We start from the raw sequence: 25,173 nt of genomic DNA on the forward strand, positions 1-25,173 counted from the left end.
TGACCATGACCTCTGACCTCAGAAACATTAGGTCTCTTTATTACGCCATCAACAAAATTTAGTGAAGTAACATACTCAAGCATAATTGTTTTGTGGAAAGGACTGGTGAATATTCTTCAGCAAATTTCTCACTCTACTAGTTATTCTTGCTACAATGAAATTTTTGTTAAATTCTAGGCCTGAAGAAAATCATATTTCTTCGTACCAGTGGTGAAACTTGAAGTGACACATTAGTGACTATATTGTATTTTCCCAAATCTATAATTTAAATACATGCCACGTTCATCAACATTCTAACATTTTTTAAAAATTGGAATCAACATAAAAAGTTCTGTTGATATGAGAGTCATCAAATTAGATGAGTGTATGAATCACAAATAGTACGATACCCTTACCACAAAAGAATATCACTGTGACCTACATTGTACATTTTGCTGGTTAAGATTACGTTTTAGGGGTTTCACTTGACACCAGATAGGTTTCTCTTTAGCACCATGTATGCTCACTGTTATACTATGATCCATGAATTGAGGTACGATGTAGTGCCTATCAAGATGCATTCCAAAATCAATGTTCATGAATCAGCATTTGTACAGAACACCAAAAATATACAAGTTAACATAAGCAAGTAAAATCTGAAAGTCAGTGAAGCATAAAATATAGGTCACAACAAAGTAGAATTTTGATGAGGGTGCAGAGCTCAACACGACACAGCTCACCATGTTTAAGGTAAAACAGGATTATACAGTATTCAAAAACACTGTGCTAAATACAAACAAAACCCAGCCCATACAATTAATGTACATATTTATACCAATTTAGCCCCATCCCCTGGGGGTATGTGAAATGAAACCCACTCAGGAAAGCAAATGTTTTAGTAAATTATGTTTCTCAACAAGTACTACTTATCCCAGTATCAAGCCCTCCAAGAAAGATGAAAAACATCATTTTGTCTATATATTAGACAGACAAATGGAAGCAACTCTGACAAGTTAGCTCCCTTTCATAAGTTGTTACAGGATCTGCAGGTAGCAAACCTGATTGAATGTTATGTAATGTGATATCACAATTAAAGCTGTACTTGTCGGACAAAAATGTGTACTAACCTGTTATTTGTTATGACAGACCAGATATTATCATTTCAGACACAGTTTAGCACCTGGCCACCATTGGAAACATTCACAGCAATAAATAATTTTTGGCTTTTTTAATGACATTTACAGCACGGATTATTCAACAATCAGGCTGGAAATGACTTTGATTAAAATATATTAGTCATAAATTCATAATGACAATTAAAATTGTATTTGAGTAAATGTTCCTACATGTCGACATACACTTTAATCTGATATGAGGTCTAAGCTAGGAAATTCTGCAATGGATAGGAACTAATAAAGAATCTAGAAAATTTAAGATGCACCAAATGTAAGGTCAATTTGATTCAGCAGAAAGCAAAAATCTAAATTCTTGAATAAAAAGATTGAGAAACAGAACCAAGTAAACTCTGTTTTATTTATTAGTTAGACCTGTAACATGAACAGCAAAACATCAGAAAAACTGAAATATTGCTACGACTGCAAGAAAATTTAATCAGGTCATGTACATATAAATATAAAAAAGTATTAGATTTCATTTATCTACCTTGAAAACCTTTCATTTAAGTGTGTGAAGAAGGTCTTTCTAAAAAAGGAAAGGTTAAAAGTCCATAAAGGTTCATTAACATGTAGAAACAGAAGTATTTTGATGTCAACTCAATAAAAGAATTTCAATTTGGCTTTTTTTAAACATATATTAGGTAATACATGTTGCACTATATTTTTACATCATTACTTGTGATCTTGTAGTGCTATGTTTATGTTTATTTTATGACCATTTCTTCATGCAGATTGTTGTGCAATTTTTTACCTTTACCTATTTATAATTTAACTTTAAGCAGCAGCAGCATTGTGCTGGAATTCTATTAAACCATATATATATATATATATATATATATACTCACACACTCACATACATATATTACTCATCCACCTTTACAAACTCTTCACATAGTATTGTGCTGGAATTCCATTAAACCATATAAATATATATATATATATATATATATATATATATATATATATATATATATACGGTTTACATTACTTATCCACCTTTACAAACTCTTCAAATGAAGAGTTTGAAATTTTAAGTCTGAATTTTACCACCAAGAGAAGTTCTAACTCTTGTAAAATAGAAAATAGAGCAATTCTATAATTAGATCAAGCTATGCTGTGGAAGTGAATGAATAAACTTAGGAACATAGAGAACAATTATGATAAATGATGTTAAATCCTATATTGAACCTTAACATAATCAGAAGTATTCAGCTGCTGATGGTCAATCAAAAAGTTAAGACTAGAATATAGTATGCTTGAGATTAACTAATGCATGAAATTTCCGCAATAATTTTATTCATATGGTAATGATATGAGTAACGAATAAAGACATGATCCATCGAACAGATTACTATTACTATCGTGTTTGCAAAGTAAAACGTGTAGGCAATTAGTGCTACTAAATCATTATTCAACAGTCTCTACAAGATATTCCAATGGCAAATGTTCACCATTTTCAGTGTCATTCTTCTCCGTCTTATACTGCACATATTATTTTTAATGGAACCAAGTTTCAAATCTTACCATGAAGTGAATGAGAAATAAAGAACCCGTCTGTAACACAGAATAAATGGTGTTCGATTTCCAATGTAATCTGTCTTGAGAACATCAAATGCTGCTTTTTCGAACTAATTTAAGCATCTTTAAGTTATTACTTTAAGAACAGAAAATGAAATGTAACATAAAAATAAATTTTTGCAGAAAAGATCTGGTATCAGATAATCTTAAGAATACTTTAGTGTGATTATCTATTTCTTCTTCTTTGATTTTTGAGTACTGGATGGTGGTGAGCTTGCTGATCCACTGGAACCCACGTCTTCTACCTCAGCTCTAGCTTTTTGCCAGTTCAGTGGTTTTCTCCTATACATTGGCCAGGGAGGCAGAGTCAGCTGTAAAGGAAAAAACAAACAGATTTATTTGCAATGTCAGATTGATAACCTGATGTACTGTACTGGATGTAATATGCATAAATGCCTTAATAACTGGAAAATTTATTTAAAAAATATCCCTTACTATGTACACATCTGCAAATCTTCGGTATGCATGCCATGTGGAAGAAAAACATTGCAAAACCACATGATATGTCTATTGTCTCCTTAAAACTTAAATGTATTTGGTACAAAAAGATTAAATTTAATATGATTTATTCACTGCAACCATATTAGGAGAGACAATGCATCCCCTAAGTGGAGAATTCCCAAAGCAGGCAAAGGGAAGACTGTCAATAAGATGGGAATTTTAAGAACTCTGAAGAGTACAGATAAAAAAATCTAACTTCAGTGCTTTCAGTTTCTGCAGCAGGAATTATGCTGCATCCAATAATAATTGTTCACAGCTTGAGGGAAGTAAAATGCATTCATGTACCAATAGGATGGGTAGTATGTGTAAAATATATTCATGTACCAATGGGATGGGTAGTATGTGTAAAATATATTCATGTACCAATGGGATGGGTAGTATGTGTAAAATATATTCATGTACCAATGGGATGGGTAGTATGTGGGTAAAATATATTTGTAAAATATATTCATGTACCCATAAGATGGATAGTATGTGTGTAAAATATATTCATGTACCAATGGGATGGGTAGTACGTGGGTAAAATATATTTGTAAAATATATTCATGTACCCATAAGATGGATAGTATGTCTGTAAAATATATTCATGTACCAATGGGATGGGTAGTATGTGGGTAAAATATATTTGTAAAATATATTCATGTACCCATAAGATGGATAGTATGTGTGTAAAATATATTCATGTACCAATAGGATGGGTAGTATGTGTGTAAAATATATTCATGTACCAATAGGATGGGTAGTATGTGTGTAAAATACATTCATGTACCAACAGGATGGGTAGTATGTGGGTAAAATATATTCATGTACCAATAGGATGGGTAGTATGTGTGTAAAATATATTCATGTACCAATAGGATGGGTAGTATGTGTGTAAAATATATTCATGTACCAATAGGATGGGTAGTATGTGTGTAAAATATATTCATGTACCAATGGGATGGGTAGTATGTGGGTAAAATATATTTGTAAAATATATTCATGTACCCATAAGATGGATAGTATGTGTGTAAAATATATTCAATTACCAAAAGGATGGGTAGTATGTGTGTAAAATATATTCATGTACCAATAGGATGGGTAGTATGTGTGTAAAATATATTCATGTACCCATAAGATGGATAGTATGTGTGTAAAATATATTCATGTACCAATAGGATGGGTAGTATGTGTGTAAAATACATTCATGTACCAATAGGATGGGTAGTATGTGTGTAAAATATATTCATGTACCAATAGGATGGGTAGTATGTGTGTAAAATACATTCATGTACCAACAGGATGGGTAGTATGTGGGTAAAATATATTCATGTACCAATAGGATGGGTAGTATGTGTGTAAAATATATTCATGTACCAATGGGATGGGTAGTATGTGTGTAAAATATATTCATGTACCAATAGGATGGGTAGTATGTGTGTAAAATATATTCATGTACCAATAGGATGGGTAGTATGTGTGTAAAATATATTCATGTACCAATAGGATGGGTAGTATGTGTGTAAAATATATTCATGTACCAATGGGATGGGTAGTATGTGGGTAAAATATATTCATGTACCAATAGGATGGGTAGTATGTGTGTAAAATATATTCATGTACCAATAGGATGGGTAGTATGTGTGTAAAATATATTCATGTACCAATAGGATGGGTAGTATGTGGGTAAAATACATTCATGTACCAACAGGATGGGTAGTATGTGGGTAAAATATATTCATGTACCAATAGGATGGGTAGTATGTGTGTAAAATATATTCATGTACCAATGGGATGGGTAGTATGTGTGTAAAATATATTCATGTACCAATGGGATGGGTAGTATGTGTGTAAAATATATTCATGTACCAATAGGATGGGTAGCATGTGTGTAAAATATATTCATGTACCAATAGGATGGGTAGTATGTGTGTAAAATATATTCATGTACCAATGGGATGGGTAGTATGTGGGTAAAATATATTTGTAAAATATATTCATGTACCCATAAGATGGGTAGTATGTGTGTAAAATATATTCATGTACCAATAGGATGGGTAGTATGTGTGTAAAATACATTCATGTACCAATAGGATGGGTAGTATGTGTGTAAAATATATTCATGTACCCATAAGATGGATAGTATGTGTGTAAAATATATTCATGTACCAATAGGATGGGTAGTATGTGTGTAAAATACATTCATGTACCAATAGGATGGGTAGTATGTGGGTAAAATACATTCATGTACCAATAGGATGGGTAGTATGTGGGTAAAATATATTTGTAAAATATATTCATGTACCCGTAAGATGGATAGTATGTGTGTAAAATATATTCATGTACCAATAGGATGGGTAGTATGTGTGTAAAATATATTCATGTACCAATGGGATGGGTAGTATGTGGGTAAAATATATTTGTAAAATATATTCATGTACCCATAAGATGGATAGTATGTGTGTAAAATATATTCATGTACCAACAGGATGGGTAGTATGTGTGTAAAATATATTCAATTACCAAAAGGATGGGTAGTATGTGTGTAAAATATATTCATATACCAATAGGATGGGTAGTATGTGTGTAAAATATATTCATGTACCCATAAGATGGATAGTATGTGTGTAAAATATATTCATGTACCAATAGGATGGGTAGTACGTGTGTAAAATATATTCATGTACCAATAGGATGGGTAGTATGTGTGTAAAATATATTCATGTACCCATAAGATGGATAGTATGTGTGTAAAATATATTCATGTACCAATAGGATGGGTAGTATGTGTGTAAAATATATTCATGTACCAATAGGATGGGTATTATGTGTGTAAAATACATTCATGTACCAACAGGATGGGTAGTATGTGGGTAAAATATATTCATGTACCAATAGGATGGGTAGTATGTGTGTAAAATATATTCAATTACCAAAAGGATGGGTAGTATGTGTGTAAAATATATTCATGTACCAATAGGATGGGTAGTATGTGTGTAAAATATATTCATGTACCAATAGGATGGGTAGTATGTGTGTAAAATATATTCATGTACCAATAGGATGGGTATTATGTGTGTAAAATACATTCATGTACCAACAGGATGGGTAGTATGTGGGTAAAATATATTCATGTACCAATAGGATGGGTAGTATGTGTGTAAAATATATTCATGTACCAATAGGATGGGTAGTATGTGGGTAAAATATATTCATGTACCAATAGGATGGGTAGTATGTGTGTAAAATATATTCATGTACCAATAGGATGGGTAGTATGTGTGTAAAATATATTCATGTACCAATAGGATGGGTAGTATGTGTGTAAAATATATTCATGTACCAATAGGATGGGTATTATGTGTGTAAAATACATTCATGTACCAACAGGATGGGTAGTATGTGGGTAAAATATATTCATGTACCAATAGGATGGGTAGTATGTGTGTAAAATATATTCATGTACCAATAGGATGGGTAGTATGTGTGTAAAATATATTCATGTACCAATAGGATGGGTAGTATGTGTGTAAAATATATTCATGTACCAATGGGATGGGTAGTATGTGGGTAAAATATATTTGTAAAATATATTCATGTACCCATAAGATGGATAGTATGTGTGTAAAATATATTCATGTACCAACAGGATGGGTAGTATGTGTGTAAAATATATTCAATTACCAAAAGGATGGGTAGTATGTGTGTAAAATATATTCATATACCAATAGGATGGGTAGTATGTGTGTAAAATATATTCAGGTACCCATAAGATGGATAGTATGTGTGTAAAATATATTCATGTACCAATAGGATGGGTAGTACGTGTGTAAAATATATTCATGTACCAATAGGATGGGTAGTATGTGTGTAAAATATATTCATGTACCCATAAGATGGATAGTATGTGTGTAAAATATATTCATGTACCAACAGGATGGGTATGTGTGTAAAATATATTCATGTACCAATAGGATGGGTAGTATGTGTGTAAAATATATTCATGTACCAATAGGATGGGTATTATGTGTGTAAAATACATTCATGTACCAATAGGATGGATAGTATGTGGGTAAAATATATTCATGTACCAATAGGATGGGTAGTATGTGTGTAAAATATATTCATGTACCAATAGGATGGGTAGTATGTGTGTAAAATACATTCATGTACCAATAGGATGGGTAGTATGTGTGTAAAATACATTCATGTACCAATAGGATGGGTAGTATGTGTGTAAAATACATTCATGTACCAACAGGATGGGTAGTATGTGTGTAAAATACATTCATGTACCAACAGGATGGGTAGTATGTGTGTAAAATATATTCATGTACCAATAGGATGGGTAGTATGTGTGTAAAATATATTCATGTACCAATAGGATGGGTAGTATGTGTGTAAAATATATTCATGTACCAATAAGATGGATAGTATGTGTGTAAAATATATTCATGTACCAATAGGATGGGTAGTATGTGTGTAAAATACATTCATGTACCAACAGGATGGGTAGTATGTGTGTAAAATACATTCATGTACCAACAGGATGGGTAGTATGTGTGTAAAATATATTCATGTACCAATAGGATGGGTAGTATGTGTGTAAAATACATTCATGTACCAATAGGATGGGTAGTATGTGTGTAAAATACATTCATGTACCAACAGGATGGGTAGTATGTGGGTAAAATATATTCATGTACCAATAGGATGGGTAGTATGTGGGTAAAATATATTCATGTACCAATAGGATGGGTAGTATGTGGGTAAAATATATTCATGTACCCATAAGATGGATAGTATGTGTGTAAAATATATTCATGTACCAATAGGATGGGTAGTATGTGTGCAGTGCACCTGATGAGTTGATGCTGCAGTGGATTAAATAATTTTATCTCAAGTACTATAGATGTCAAAAGTTAGAAAAATTTAACCAGGTACCAGACAATCCTAATGACTGGTTATCCAGGTATGTGATCAAAGGGAAATTATACTGCTTCATGGTAAGTTCATACAAGCCAGCCCCTTGAGAAGCATAAGAATAATTATTACTAATATCAGTGGCAAAACACCACAAGCTGAGCAAAAAGAGTGATATATATATATATATATATATATATATATATATATATACATCACATGTGATAATTACAGAAAACTGTATGAAATACATATTTATTGAAATTTATTTCTGCTACTTACATGGATCTGCAGTTAGTTAAAATTCTTGTCACAAATTGGCTAAATCCATGTGGATTAGTCCGATAATACAAATGCAAAGCAAAATGATACATTTATTTATATACACTATTCACTTTAATCAGTCTGGATCACATGTTTAGTTTTTGCTGAAAGGTTGTACAGTCAAGTCTACAAATTTTTTCTGGATGCTGCATTATATCACCGCTGAATTCCTTTCAAAACTTTTAAAGTGCTATTGATTTATCCTTTTCCTGATGCAACATTTTCTTCAGCTTAACAAAATCCATCTCTTCTAACATTTTTCAGTCATATGGCATCCATGAGACACATCAATAAAGCCTGTTTCACTTGATATTTGATGCCATATTTCAAAATAAGCTGGTCTGCTACATAACTGTGCGGGGCCCCGAGTGGCCGAGTGGTCTAAAGCGCTCTTCGTTACGGATCACTGCCATCTCACCTCTGTCTGCGGCGGTTCGAGTCAAAGACTCAGCCAATGTGGGCATGTGAGAAAGCTTGCCAGTAGCTTCTCGTGGGTCGGTGGTTCTTTCCGGGGTTTTCCGAGTTCTTCCTCCACCATTAATACTGGCCGCCATGTATAGCCTATCGTGCTGAAAAATGGCGTTAAACCCCACAACAACAACAACAACAACAACATAACTGTGCAGAAAGCTATAATTAATCTGTGACATATGGTTTAAAAATTCAAGAAACCTGTGTTTCCTTCAAAACAGGTCATGTAGCTACTATAAATAGAAAAAAAGGAAACTGTTCAAGTACATAGCCATGTGGTCGCAAACATTGACAATATGAAGATCAGTAGACAGGTATACGAGGCATCAATGTCACATGACAAGAGTCTCAAACTGTACTCATTATTTTGTGTCACTCATCCTGACATTGCCAAATATAATCTTTGATATGAACTCTGAAACATTTATAAAAATTACTATTTTTTTTAAAAATATGAACTAAACAGGTACCCTGTTGCTAATTTTCTTACCTGGGTAATTATAAACAGGTGGGCACCCAAGTACCCACATACTCGTTAACACCTTTATCAAGTACACAGTGTAATATTATTTAATGTTATTTTGAAAATAAAATTTAAGTTTGAGTACATATTCTGACAGGTAATTTTCAAATGATGTGAAAGGTGTTCCATAACTTATGTTTTGAAAAAAACTAATGATGTGCCCTAGAACATACAATGCACAAAAATTTACTGTAAAAATTAATATATGGTGGTTATACAATTATGGTATCACAATTTAATTTAATTGTTTGTAAGTTTGTTTTGAAATCTTTTTATTTTTAATTTCATCATGTCCAAGTAATGCAATCTTGTTTACTTGATTTGGCTTTTTTTCTTCAGAAATTCATTTGACCTGGCTTTTTTCATAAACACCTAATAACAGAAACACTGTTTCTATTTTTGACTTAGTTCCTGACCTTGACATTCTATTTTTATTTTATTCCTGGATTAAAATGATTGGTTTTGATCAAAGTCATACTGGGAGTATGTGACTTTAGACTGTAACAGAGATCTCGGAATTGCTTAATTATGCATTATTTGGACGACAATTTTTGATCTGGGACGCAGAAAATCACTGAGGCGGGAGTCCTCCGTACACATGTAATAGGTGTGTGTCAAAATTCAAAGACTTACCAGACCTGCTTCAGCTACCTGCTTTGTGGGAAATGTGTTGATCAATTAGCTGTGCTGATATTTACAATGAAAGAATTCAGTTATGTAATGACCCATTGATACATACATGTTGCCATTTTATAAGAGTACATAAAAAAGAACATGATGCAATAGCTGGGGGTTAAGTTCAAAGGCTCTGACTGGCGGCCGTGTGGGAAAATGTAGATATTTACAGTGATTGAATTCAGAGGCAGAAAGACCCGGAGATGTACATGTGGTCATTTATTAAAGTACATCAAGTAAACAACCTTAGTTTTCGTTTCTGTGTTCATTTCCAAATGTAGCAGAATAAGCAATGCACATGACCTCAGAATCAAGGCTTGCTGAGACTTAAACAAAATGCCTTTGTAAGTGGGTGACAAATCACCTAAAAATGTAAACTTTGCCTTCTTCTGTTAGAAAAGTGAAAACGACTTCGCCCTCTGATTATTTAAGAGGTACATGTACATTGACTGACCATACCATATTTTTTTAAATGCCCCTTGCTTTAGCCCGGTTAGTTTTAGTGTTGTAGCAAAATGTATTCATCAAGGCATCAGAAGCTAGGCCTAGTTTTGATATCAATTATGTTGATAAACAAACTCTTGTCCATTCACAAGCATTATGTGTTGATAGCTGATTGACCATTATCCCTTTTCCAAGTAAGGTAGAAACTATCAATTTCCAGCATGCTATCATTTGATGACAAAACATACAAACTTGTGTTTTAAGATCAGAATCGGTGATCTGGATATATATTAACTGCCTCTTATACACTATTATTTCATCATAAAATTAGTTTGAAACTGTAAGTGAACCAGTAGGCTTGACGGGAAATAATGGCAGACTTCGCTAAGTCTGGGATGTACCAGTTTATTAGATTGTCTGTTTTCTTAAATCATCTGGCACATATATTCAGAAAAAATATACAAATCACTGAAACCAAAGCCTAGGTATTATTTTATTAACTATTTAACTTTAAAATGCAAATTATATAGGTCATAAACGTATGGGACAATGCTATGTTGTGGAATTCGCGACATGCGCTTTAAGGTCTAAGCTGTTTTCAGACTTGACACGTATTTGCGAAAATACAGGGACCCCCCCCCCCCCAGCAAATCAGATAATATTTATTTGCCTAAAATTACTACAAGTACGTATGCAAATAAATAAACCATAACTTTGCGATCCTGTCAATGGACTGTTGTAATGAAGTTAAATTATAGTGAGTGATTACATTACGAAACCCTCTCCATCTAAAAAAAGATGCACTCACGTCTGTATTGATTCTGTAGGAATGAAGGGACTGCAACTTTTGTTGGTGGGACTCCTATTTTAAATAAAATAGGAGTCCTGGACACCTAGTTTAAAAATCCTAGCGAGACCTCTGTGTAAACAGCCTCTATTTTGTAATTCTTGGTTTTCTGAAATTGTGCAGTAGTTAGATTTAATAGTGATGTTTATTGAGAAATTAGTTAGTTTGGGCTTTTACGGTTACAATGGAAAGTGTTTCTTTGTGACCAGTTTGGAGTTACATTTTAATTTTTATTCAAATTGTTTGGATTCTAAAAGATTAATTCTTTTTCATGGAAATATTTGAGTGCTTGTACAGAATTCTTGGACAAAGACATTTTTTAAAATTTTATTCGGAAATTCAAACACCAGAATTTTGTTTGTGAATCGGAAAAGAACTGTAGACACTACAGTACCATACTGACAACAGTATACGATATCACCTTCCATTTTTGGATTTTTTCTTCATGGACTATTTTTTAATCTGATCCTTAAAACCGTAAGTTCTTATGTTTTTCATTTTTACATTGTTTTTTCCCCAGGGAAATAAATTATTTGTTAAATATTTCAAAGTGTGTTGTTTTCACTCTTTGTCATGGATTATTAGAGCATAAACACGTAACAAAAGAATATGCTGAAAATATGTTATACTTAATAATAAAACTGTTACCTTCTCTTTAACTGAGCACTTCTGTTCTCAAGGTTTTGTATTTATCTTTTTTTTAAAGCACATGTTGGAAGCCAAATCATATACCTATCTGACCAAGATAAAATAACTTTAGAACACCTCCATTATTCTGTCAAAGCTTCTACACCGTGCTGATAATGACTGACTGTGTTCACCATTGTCGTTATGTTTCAATGCAAACTAAGTTCAAACAGTGCCCTTTGCCTGATTTCTGGTATCCATTACTCTGTAAAACATGGTTCTTAATTATTAGCATTTATATGGCAAATTCAAAATTAAATGAAAACCTCATGTGATTTTTCCAATTCAGGGACGAAAACATACAGTCTGTTACTAATATTACCCAATGTACAGGTCTGACCCAACTGCAAACAACACAACATTCTACAGGTACAATGACTGGTCAATGTGCACATCTTCTGATGATGACAATGTCATTCCACAGATGACAGCAATAACATGAGCAAAGTTTACTGGTGATCAAATAAAATCTGAGACCAGATGAATTCACAATATTATGTCATACACTACATCTATGTCCAAGTCAACAAGATCAATAACTTTAAAAAAAATTAGTGATCAATCAAAAATGGCGGAACAAGCTGCATTTACAAGATTCTATCATACACTAAATACAGTTACAAATTAAAATAAAAGAACAGTAATTTGCCAATATGTGCATCTTCAGATACTAAATACAGCATATACAAAACAAGCATAAAAAAGCTAAGAGGCTAGTTGTTTCACAAGATTATATCTGACACCATATCAGGCTCTAAATAAAAAAAAATAATTCTCGCAAAAACTGATTTGCAGCTATGCACATCTTCACCATAACAGAGTTTTATGATGATCCCCTCAATACTGTTTTTGTTCATATGAATTTGTCATATACTGCGTTTTAACATAAGCAGACAAGGGGCAATAACTCTTATAAAAAACATTTTCAGTTTGCACATGTTCTAGTGATGACGATATTATTTACTCAGTTTCATAGCAATCCATATAAAACTGCTGGACTAGATGCATTTGTAAAATTCTGTGAAACTTTAAAACATTGGACTGGATTCAATCCCAGAGTAAGTTCTGACACTCAAAATCTACATTTTAAACTTTAGTCCAAAGACAATTTCTTATTCTTCTAATTGTAGAATGCAATAACAATATTTAGAATGCAGTAGCTACGTTTTAAATGCAACAACTATTTTTAGAATGCAATAAGTATGTTTAGAAAGCAATAAGGTTTTTATTTAAGAATGCAATAATAATGTACAGAATACAATGATACTATAATTCAATTGCTCTTACCAAACAGGAGACAGTGAATCCAGCTATAAGAATATACATGGTTTGTGAGAACTGTTGGCAAATATATCCCCATATGAAACCCACAACCTGTAAAAGGAGTAAACATATGTTTGAGAAATATGTTGCAGACTTCAATCCTTAAGAGCAAAGTCTTCATTTTATCAATCTTTTTTTCTTCACTTCTGGAGAAAATTGTACTAATTTCTTTGCCTTTTTCACACAATCAAATCTTCAGTCTTAAAATTAATGAAACATACATGCACATGTAAATAAAGAACACTGAAAGGGTGTAAATGATCAAATTTGATGAACACTCCAACTGATAAATTATGTGGGTTAATGAAATTCATATATTTGGAATTCTCTTGCAAAGCAATCTAATAATATTGTGAACCCTTAAAAATCTACAACTTTGAATAATATTTTGTGATACTCAAATTTCAGAACATTTTTTCTTGTAAAAGACTTTGCTTGTTCAAGAATAACCATGAATTCACGAACTTTCAAGTACATGTATGTACATTTTCATCAAAATTTAACTTCTTGTGGAAGAATTCATATTATTTCCACAGAAAGATATTAATATTTGGGTCTAAACGAAATTCATGATATGATGCAATGATAAATACATGAAAATTGTATCCCACAAACAAGTGACATTATTGTTCATACAATTCCTCTAAAACAAATGGCATACTGTGCTGTTGAAAAAACTCCTCATTCACACAGCTTCAAAGTCATATGCAGAGACATTCTTCAATAAATGTATCTTTCATGAATTTTACACATACAACTGTATCAGCGTGGCATCTTACCGAAAGCAATCACCCAATACCCAATTATGAAATTAAATGGAGGTAATTCAGGTTCACTCCCATAGGTACCCGGAGGGACAATTTTGGGATCAATTGTTTGTACTATTTAAAAACTAGTAATATGTTTTTCAAATTCATATTGTTTGTTTACTTGAATTCCTGGGAAATGGATTTGTCCACCATTGTATGTATAACTGTCATAAAAAGAAACTACCATCATGTAAATGTGTGTCGATTTGGATTTTAACATAACTTTAACAATTTTTCAGTCATATCGCTAAGATGTCTGCTGTTGTTGTTGTTGTAGTGTTTAACGCCATTTTTCAGCACACGATAGGCTATACATGGCGGCCAGTATTAATGGTGGATGAAGAACCCTGAAAAACCCAGGGAAGAACCACCGACCCATGAGAAGCTACTAGCAGGCTTTCCCACGTACCCACGCTAGCCGAGCCTTGGACTCAAACCCACGCAGACAGAGGTGAGATGGCAGCAATCCGTAATGGAGAGCGCTTTAGACCACTCAGCCACTCGGGGCCCCTAAGATGTCTGCAGTGTAACAGTTTATAGTGATGTCTAGTACTGATGTCCCACCCAGTCGCATTATCCTGACACCAGGCCGACCAGTCCTAACGCTAACCTATTAAATTCTGAGAATCTAGCGAGACAGCTTTTAGTACCATTTTTATGAGTCTTTGGTATGACTCAGCTGGGGTTCAAAACCCGAGACCTCCTGCATCCGAGGTGGATGCTCTAACTAGACCACCGGAGCAGTCCATCATGTAAAAATAAAATGTAAATACCATCATCTAAAAATAAAATGTAAATACCATCATGTAAAAATAAAATGTAAATACATTTTTTTGTCATATGCTTAAGAAATGGTGCTTATAATCACTATCCATTACCCAATCCAGATCTTAGATTAGAACACCGACAGAATTTGGGAAAAGTCCTTACACAGCTGCAACAAGCAAACTTGCAGCATTTGAAACATCAAGAATTTGCTATTTAACTGTGTTTATGTCATCAGGTTTCTTTCCTTTCCAACAAATGGATAAATATCTGAGAGGCTGAAAAATATGAGCCACGTGTCAAGCCAGTGCTTAAAGTTAGTTAAAATCTATAGAAAAGAAGAAGCCTAAGTGGGCTGGAGATTACCTGGGTGACATCTGCCTAATAACTAAATGCAAAACCATTTGGCAAAGACATCAGGGTCATTGGAAAGCTTTCTGTATATAGTTCTTTAAAAAGCTGTTGACTGCATATGCTATGAAACAACTAATTTAACGCTTTATTAGTTTTTAGATCTTCATCCATGTTTGATGGAAAATCATTCTGTCCAATTCTGAAAGGTGTCTATGCCTGGAAACATTTTCTCAAAGTCATGCAATTTTTCTTTTACCTATTTTTAATAACAGCCCCAGTGGAGTAACAACACTTGCATATATCTGCATATACTGTATGTTGAAAGGCATTATACAATTTAGTCTGGAAAGAAGCTTTCTATTTTTATAACAGCTGCCATGCTTGATAACAAGTTAGCATGACCTGTACAACTTAAATGCCCTTCATGCCAGAATACTGTCCGACAGATTTGGTAAAATTCAGCTCAGCAGTTTCTAAGAAGTTGGGTTCTTTTTCTTCTATTTTTTTAGGAAATGGCAAACAACCATTTGTAAGAGTTTAAAGGTTCACAAGCAAGGATACTTTGTCAAATTTGATCCAAGAGTAATTTATCATAAGTCATTTATTGGTTTCTGGACTTTGTGTAACGATGTCCACATTTTAATCGGCATTATTTGTAGATAACCGAAGCCAGGATGCTTTCTGTCATATCTAATAAAATTAAGTTTAAAACTTTTCTAGATGAGGTTGTTTCAAGATTTTTCTACCTTTAGTTACAGTGGCCATATTTGATGGCAGATCAGCAACATCATGGATGCTGTCACGTTTTCATGTTTTAGTCAAATTCTGTTGATCAGTTTTTATGAAAGATTTTAATTTTTTTTTAGCAAAGGCAGCCATACTGGATGAAGGATCATTAAAGATCTGAAAGTCCTTCATGTCCAAACTCTCCTTGTAAAATCAAGAACAAATTGGTTAAGCGGTTTTTGTGATACAGTTGTAAACACCAATTGTGAATGGATAACACAACACATAATGAATAAAGTACCTTACCATAAGCACACATGGCTTATGGCCAAGTGAGCTAACATAAAAATGTGCAAAGACAGAATCCATGTCACTAAATTTGTGCAAACTATTAATAAAACATTTGACTTTTAGATGTAATGTTGTTGTTGTAGGGTTTAACGCCATTTTTCAGCACATGATAGGCTATACATGGCAGCCAGTATTAATGGTGGAGGAAGAACCCGGAAAAACCCGGAAAGAACCACCGACCCACGAGAAGCTACCGGCAAGCTTTCTCACATATCCACATTAGCCGAATCCGAGACTCGAACTCACGCAGACAGAGGTAAGATGGCAGTGATCCGTAACGGAGAGCGCTTTAGACCACTCGGCCACTCGGGGCCCCTTTAGATGTAATATAAGGTTTCCCTGTGTTTAGGTGTGGATTATTATGGGTCTTCAATATATCAGTATGTTATACTTACTGCAAACAAGATGATAATAATCTGGAAATACCTCTCTGCTCTTTTCTGTCCTTCAAAATCCTGAAGAAGAAAAAACAACAAAGAAGTTATTTTTTTTATACTTTAATCAATAGCCTTCCTAACAAATGGATTTGATAACACAAGTTCACTGGTAGTTTTCATTTGTCAGAGACTTTGGTCTTGAAGAATTTTCAATCTGAAAAGTAATGTAGCAATCTAGTCACTGTATTTATCTGGTACAATTTATGTTGGGCAATCTGGCAGACCTTTAGTTCACATTCCATATCAGATAATACTATAGTAGTACTAACCTCGCTTATAGTAAATGTTAGTGATTGTAATTGATAAGTATTATGAGCACATGTATTTCTTTTGCTTAGATAATTCTTACAGAGTAAGTGAAGCCTTAAGTTAACTTTTAATTTATCTTGTAAAATGTTATATCTCACTCAATTATTTTTTTTCTTCATGCAAATGTAAGACAATAAGCTCTCATTATACTTATGACAAAGTTCTCGACCTTCAAGCTTCAGACATTTTGGCTTCAAATAGGATAATAAGGGGTCTAAGCAAAAATAAAAACTAAAGGGTCAGTCAGCAGGTAGGAAGGAAACATGTATTTATGGAATGCTCCAAATAAACTCTGCAACAATTTAGTGACCAGGTTCAGGCTTAAATTGCTATTTATCTCCATATTTTAGTGAGGCATATAGTACTGCCCCATGTCTGTTTGTTACTTCTCCTTCCAAACTGCTAGGTGGGAATTCACGAATCTCCATAGTTACCACTGTAATACTGGTAACCAGCATGAGCAGGGTACATTCAGATCAGGAACTGTTATGTTACGTGTTTAGGCTCTAATAAACAGTAACAAAAGATGGAGTGAAAACACCAAGCTTTTAAAAATTTAACAAATAATTTATTTCCCTGGAAAAACACTGTAAAAATAAAGAAATAAGAACTTATGGTTTTAAGAATCAAATCCAAAAATAATCAACAAATTAAATTTTAGACAATGACGTATACTGTAGTTAGTATTGTGCTGTTGTGTCTACAGTTCTTTGTTGATTCACAAACAATAATATTCCAGTGTTTGAATTTCCAAATAAAATTTAGAGAAATGTCTTTGTCCAAGAATTCTGTATGAGCACTCAAATATTTCCAGGAAAAAAAATTATCTTCTAGAAACCCAAAAATCTGAATAAAAATTTAAATATAACTCCAAACTGGTCACAAACACTTTTCCAGTGTCCAAGGTAAAAACCTGAGAAATATCTATCTAAACATCACTAATAAATCTAACTACTGCACAATTTCGGAAAACCCAGAATTGTGAAACAGGGCTGTTAAGAATCTACAATCATATACACCCAGTCTGACCTTGTAATAAATGTATTGAAATATTAAAAGGAAATATTTTAAAAAATTGTAACTGTACCCAGATGTTAGCCTTTGCTCTTTAATTTCTATACTTTTTTCCTTCAGGTGCAATTCTAGTGATTTCACTTGAGATGCTGCCTTGATTTTATCTAAAAGGAGGAAGGGGGGTGGGCTCCAACTTCTCACCAAAATAAGGGACAAGTACAACAAAATGGAAGTGGAGAAGGAAATGGCCATGAGTCAATATTTATATAACACATCAATATCCATCTATCTTTCTTCCAGCTGCACTGTTAGTCTCCAGCTGAAATCAAGATCTCAGAGTGATGTCACCTCTGGTTGTAAAAGCATTAATCTGTTGATTTTTTGTAAGCTTCATCTGTTCCTTATTTGTGTATGAATATTGTTCTGTGCTGACATGCCCTGCTGAAGGGGCATATATATAAATAGCTGGAACAAGTTTGGAAACTGTTCTTTATAGTTGTTATTTACATCTTTTCACAGCTCACAGGCATTATTTTTTTTTATATTTCAGATCCAATATAAGATTTTTCATTAAAATAGCTCTGCTCAAGTTTCACTTTCTGGAATCAGTGCTTTACTGACTACTATGCCAGATTTAAAATCTGTTCTATAATGTTGTATTAGGATTTTAAGTCCATCAATGCTGGTCTGCTTTGTTCAGACAGAGATATTTTGATCAAATAAATATCTTTATTTCCTAATTTCAGTTTCAGTTTCTGAACCCCTATAGGGCTATATGTAGTTATACTCAAAGTATTATGAAATATGTATTTTTAATGAAAACTGTTAACTTTTAATGTTTACTGGTTTTTCATTACAGTACATGTATTACATATTTATGGATTTTTTTCACATATAAACCCTAAGATATTATGGCAGAAGCTAATTAAAAATTGCATCTAACAATAACATGTAGTCAAAATTTCCAGAATTTGGAAATCTGCCATTTTCTGGTCAACAAAAGGGAATTTGCGAACATTTCAGAAGTATAAACATTTTCATAGTACCTTAAAAACTAAATAAACGTTGTGATATCCCAACATTTCTGGAAGTAAGTTATAAAGACATTGAAAACATGTATCCCCAGGATTTTCTTATCTAGGATAATTTTGCTGTAAGTCGTCCCGGACTGTACATTAGAATTCACTTTGCACTCATTTACTCAGAAATAAATACATAATCCGGGCAAATCAAAGAAACTTAATTCATGTCACTATTCCTTGTTTTAACTGCGCATGTTCTTGTACCGAAATATTAAGCAGTAAGTTAAACTACGAGTCAATACTTAAGAACACTATCCAAGAATACCAAGTTGTTAAGCTGTGTTTATAAGTCCATAGGCTGGCAATAAAAAACAGCAAATGAATTTATAACTCTTGAACTGGTGATCAGAGCTATTAAAGTTAGAAACTTAGATATCTAGTTTTTTTAAAAGTTATGAATCTGTTACAGGGTGTGCCGATTTCAGTCACAAGGCTGGCATATATTGAAAAAAAAGCTGGGTAACATCAACTGACTCAACTGCTTGTTACTTAGCAAAAAAAGTTCTACAGTTCTTCTTTTAGGAAAAGGATGACAGCTGGGCCTGAAATTAGCGATAGTCCGCTAGCCAGAGGCAGACAGATTTCCTGTTGGGCTAGTAAGTTTTGGTTATCAATAGTCAGCATTTGTTTACGCCATTCCCTAATAAAGACTTGACTTAGCAGATGTTCTGTAGAATCAAAGCAGTGGCCATTGTAAACACAGTCATAAAATATTAGCATCAGAAGTTGAAGTCAATTTCTGCATCGGAAAGGTACGTTTCTATAACGAGAATCTATCCGAATTTGTGCATTTCACTTAACAGCGCAAATTATGGTCCCATCATTAACAATAGAAGTTCGGTAATTGATCCTAATTAATATGATAACGAATTAAATGAAAAAAGAATGTGGTATCACACTTTACTCACTTGACCACAGTAACGAACTACAAAGCGGTATACCACACAAAAGAATATGGCAAAAACTATTCAAAGAAATTAGTTTGCACGTATTTTTTGTGATCGCTAACCAAAAGCTCCAACAGTCACAAACAGGAAACTACATATTTTACATTTCCATCAAAATAATTTTGAGAATTAGATCAATTTATTACGATTACATTATTGACATATCCTTTCCATACAACTACGTTATCTATGATGATAAGAATAGTTTTTATATTTTTCCCTTACAAGAATGAACAAATAATTGATTACACATGGAGATATCCAAGCAGAATGCTGTACATTTGTTGGGAATTAAAATCTCTGACCATGGGCATCTAAGATTTGAAAATGTTCTGCCTTATTATTAATTTCAACAATATATTGAGGTTCGATTAATTAGGAACAATTACCAAACTTACGATACTGTAATTGGAGCTATTAAATACAACGCGCCAAGTGTCATGGCTTCGTTTGATGGGAACACACCTTTTCCAAGCTGAAACTAACACTATCTTCTGATGCTAATATTTTATAACAGTGTTTACAATAGCCACTGCTTTGATCATGCAGAACATCCACTTAAGTTAAGTCTTTGTTAGGGAGAAGCCATTTAATTGTGGGAGGGGGCAAAGACACTTGTTTTGAAACAGGTTTCTTGCTCTGACTTTCTTATATAAAGGACACTGTGCCATTCCTTTTCTTGCTTTAAATAATTTGTGTCAGCTATGCTATAACATCTCGTATTTCAAAACAAGGCACAATTCCCTCCTTATAAGACAGGCAAAATGTGGCACTTGATAGAATGTGTTCAGCCACAAGAAATAAAAGCAAAAGTTGAATGAGAATGATGAGGAATAATTCTTATGATAGGGAAAAGCATAATGGAAAATTTCAGAAGAAATGGACAAAAGACCGAGAATGGCTGAATTATGACAAGGAAAGGAACGTTATGTGGTGTATGCAATTTGCAAAAAGAAACACAGAAAACATCCAGTTTTGTTGCAGGTTGTTCAAACTTTAAAATTGAATTGGTAAACGTACATGAAAGCTGTGTGACATTGTTTTGTGAACAGGACTAGTAAATTTCTCAAAATACTAGTCCTTCTGGCTACAAAGAAATTTGTGTTAAATTCGAGCCCTGTGACAGTACTACAAATATGAAATAATATCTAAAGAACAAACCAAGCTCGACTATGTATAACTTTTGACACTGATACATAGCTGCCAACCTTCCAGGCTCACAATTAGTGAAACTAGGGATAAAAAATCGTGAATTTGGACAAGAATTCGTGAAAAATACCATGACAATAACTCCATCCACTCTGACCGTCAATACTACACTATATCAAGTTCGCAATATAAAACTAAAACACTACATATGTGCTGAAACATTTATTTATCAAGACATGATACTGTGGCAAACTTGAACTTCCTCAACTGCTTGATCGTAAATTTGTTTTCTAAACAGTTAAGACTTTTTGCCGGCTGGTTGATCTTGGTGACTAAAATTACTGACAAATTTTCTGCAGCTATGGCGGCCATAAAGTCTTATTTTTCCTCACTAGAGAAAATACACTTTCGCTTGCACTGTTGCTGTGAGGAATGCACAGGAGCTGCAGCACTTCTGGTCCTTCCACATGAAAATTTGGAATCGATTTTTGAGTCCGGCAACATTTGCCAGAACAAATGTTCAGCATGGTCTTCAGCTGATAAAGGTAGATTGTGTTCAACAAGAAAACTCACAAATAATGCTTCAATGTTGGTAGCCTGCATTTCTTCTGCCAATTGTTTAAAATGTTCCAGAGCTGAAATCTGTGAATTCTTAATTTTCCCAACTTCTACGTGTTTTTTGCAACCGACGTGCTTCCTCACATCATCTCTGCGATGTCACACTGAGTGCAAAAAGCATGATGAATATCAATGTTTAACGGCAGAATGCACGGCCAATTTTTTTATATATTCCAAATTAAACTTAACATTTTGAGTAATGCACTTATTTTTTCTTAGTGGTGAAGACATTTTCAAAATCGTACATGCGATGCTGAACCGTAACTCAAATCAGTGTTGGTGACGCATGCGCGGAGCAAAATTCCGGTTAGGCCCCAGTTTCTCTCAAAAGCATTTGTAAAACTACTCTTATACATATAGATTAAAATAGGTTAAAACGCTTGCTACCGGGCCAACTGTACTAATCGGCTGTAGATCTACTAATATCGCGACCAGCAGTACCAGACCGTTTCGGCAACTGCGAATATCACGACTAGCGCTTAAAGAGAAATCGGTTATTTTATTAAAGATTTTAAATTATTGAGGATTGAAGAATTCGTGAATTTTTGGCTTGCGGCATGAATCCGTGAATCGCTGAAAAAGTCGTGAAATTCACACCAAATTCGTGAGGGTTGGCAGCTATGCTGATACCCTAGTCTGCGGGGCCCCGAGTGGCCGAGTGGTTTAAAGCGCTCTCCATTACCGATCACTGCCATCTCACCTTTGTCTGCGTGGGTTCGAGTCTCGGATTCGGCCAATGTGGGTATGTGAGAAAGCTTGCCAGTAGCTTCTCGTGGGTCGGTGGTTCTTTCCGGAGTTTTCCCTGGTTCTTCCTCCACGATTAATACTGGCCGCCATGTATAGCCTAACTACAACAACAAAAAAAACCTAGTCTGCTTCCGCATACAAGGACTTTACAATGTATAACTTTGAACTGGTTTCGAAGGTTCAACTTCCAGTGTTAAATTAACATATGAAACTCCACGCGTGAGGCACTGTAACGTTTCTCCATCATACAGCATCTTCCTGAAATATGTCAAATTAACAATAAGAAGGAAAACATTTTTTGAAATCAAATACAATTTTCTGAAGCCTATAGAAACTACAGCAAACGAGTCCTGTGCTGTCGGATAGGTAAAATATGGTTACCATTTAAAACAGATTCTTCCTGATTTCACAAAAGTTTGTGTATCATAACTAAAGTGCTAAGTTTGTCTTTACCATATGTGTTGGAATTTTTTTTATAAAGTCGGGCAAATACTTCGAAATGTTCATTTTTCCCCTTCGCAGATACAACAATGTACACGTTTCTTGCACTTTTCCAGGATATCACTCTTTTGAGCAGAAAAGCAAATAAGAACGTGGCACATCAAATATCAGGGAAAACCTCCGATGCCGAGAACAAAATATAACGTCATTCTGAAAAGATCATACTGAAAATATTAGAAATAAATATAACAATAAACATGATAGACAAATTATTATCATAATTATGATTTCCCTGGTTTTAAACAAGCTTTTCATTCCTATAGTATAGTATAATATAATATAATATAATATAACATGATATAATATAATATAATATGGTATGGTATGGTATGGTATGGTATGGTACGGTACGGAACGGTACGGTACGGTACAGTACAGTACAGTACAGTACAGAACAGCACAGCACAGCACAGCACAGCACAACACAACACAACACAATATAACTTAATATAATATAATATAATATAATATAATATAATATAATATAATATAATATAATATAATATGATATGATATGATATGATATAATATAATATAATATAATATAATATAATATAATATAGCATAATATAATACGGTATGGTATGGTATGGTACAGTACAGTACAGTACAGCACAGCACAGCACAGCACAGCACAGCACAACACAGCACAACATAATATAACTTAATATGATATAATATAATATAATATAATATAATATAATATAATATAATATAATATAATATAATATAATATAATATAGCATAATATAATACGGTATGGTATGGTATGGTACAGTACGGTACAGTACAGCACAGCACAGCACAGCACAACACAACACAACATAATATAACTTAATATGATATAATATAATATAATATAATATAATATAATATAATATAATATAATATAATATAATGTAATATAATATAATATAATATAATATAATATAATATAATATAATATAATATAATATAATATAAAGAAGCAGGAGGATGAACATACCATTTTAGAAGGAGCCATTTGCGGGTAAAAAGCTTCATACGAAAAAATGAAAACACAATATCAATAACACCAAACCGAAGCCTCTAACCGACGGAGATTTCTCTAATTCGGTTAACTCATTTTGTTACTTTATTTTTGCCGTTTGTGTTTTCAAATTTTGATGCGTGTTCATTTGCCCACCCGGACACTCAATTTTTGTCATCACCTTCCTTGCTGCTGTCTCTTAACCGAACATTTAATCATGACCTACACAATATCTCGACCGACGATCATGTAAATGTATTGTGATAAATCCGTGTGGGGTAGCTTGCGCACGTGAAAAGAAGTTTTTGAACTTAATCATATCCATATCCCCTGAACAATGATAAAATCTGATGAATATTTTGCAGAGTATTTGTATCGACTCCATTAAACACAACTAAAATATTACAGCTATCACTGATCACTTTAGATATATGTGTATATCGTTGAGTAACATAAATCACATCCGTGTTTTGTGTCTGCCTCGAGAAAATATCCGAGCTGGATTTGATTGTTTGTCCAGCATCACATCATCATAAACTATTATATTATTAATAAATCCATCAAGGTCATCTTCAGCTGGGGCTTCATCAATATCGGTGATAAAATCAATAATATCATTACCATCCTCGTCCAACAATTTCGCGTTTTTTAAAAATCTTTAAGTACATCGTAGCATCTCTGATCATCTACAGATGGTACCACTAAATATAAATTATCCCACTTGAGCCATCTTATTATCATATCAAGCAACAATTGCATCTTACCAGACCCAGATGGACCTATGTTAATTGCTCTGATATAATTTTGTAGCGCCAGATGATGCTTGACTGGCTCAGTGATATTCATGTTGTACAAATATAATAAATAGTATGAAACTGTGTTTGATGCAGAGCACCCACCCCCACCATTGGATTAAAACAATAATA

At 33.4% G+C, this 25,173-nt stretch overlaps 1 protein-coding gene across 1 annotated transcript; it reads right to left on the reverse strand.

The window, feature by feature from the left end:
* Positions 1–1,493: 1,493 nt before the first annotated feature.
* On the reverse strand, positions 1,494–23,326 carry LOC149781634 (signal peptidase complex subunit 1-like). Its single transcript, XM_089935697.1, has 4 exons — positions 23,191–23,326; positions 16,830–16,889; positions 13,394–13,480; positions 1,494–3,043 (listed from the first exon to the last, which is right to left on the reverse strand). Exons 1-4 carry the CDS (start codon positions 23,242–23,244, stop codon positions 2,903–2,905), a joined length of 342 nt encoding a protein of 113 aa, XP_089791823.1. The 5' UTR covers positions 23,245–23,326; the 3' UTR covers positions 1,494–2,902.
* Positions 23,327–25,173: the final 1,847 nt, after the last annotated feature.

The sequence above is a fragment of the Sinohyriopsis cumingii genome, chromosome 15, assembly GCF_028554795.1.
Source record: "Sinohyriopsis cumingii isolate HCF-2022 chromosome 15, ASM2855479v2, whole genome shotgun sequence".
Classification (NCBI taxonomy): Eukaryota; Metazoa; Mollusca; class Bivalvia; order Unionida; family Unionidae; genus Sinohyriopsis; species Sinohyriopsis cumingii.

Excerpts from the sequence above, each read along its gene's own strand:
- LOC149781634 (XM_089935697.1), bottom strand. The coding sequence starts at position 23,244 with ATGAACATTTCGAAGTATTTGCCCGACTTTATAAAAAAAATTCCAACA. Across the intron at positions 13,481-16,829 it reads TTATTATCATCTTGTTTGCA|GTTGTGGGTTTCATATGGGG; the intron begins GTAAGTATAACA and ends CTCCTTTTACAG. Across the intron at positions 3,044-13,393 it reads GATTCACTGTCTCCTGTTTG|CTGACTCTGCCTCCCTGGCC; the intron begins GTAAGAGCAATT and ends TTTCCTTTACAG.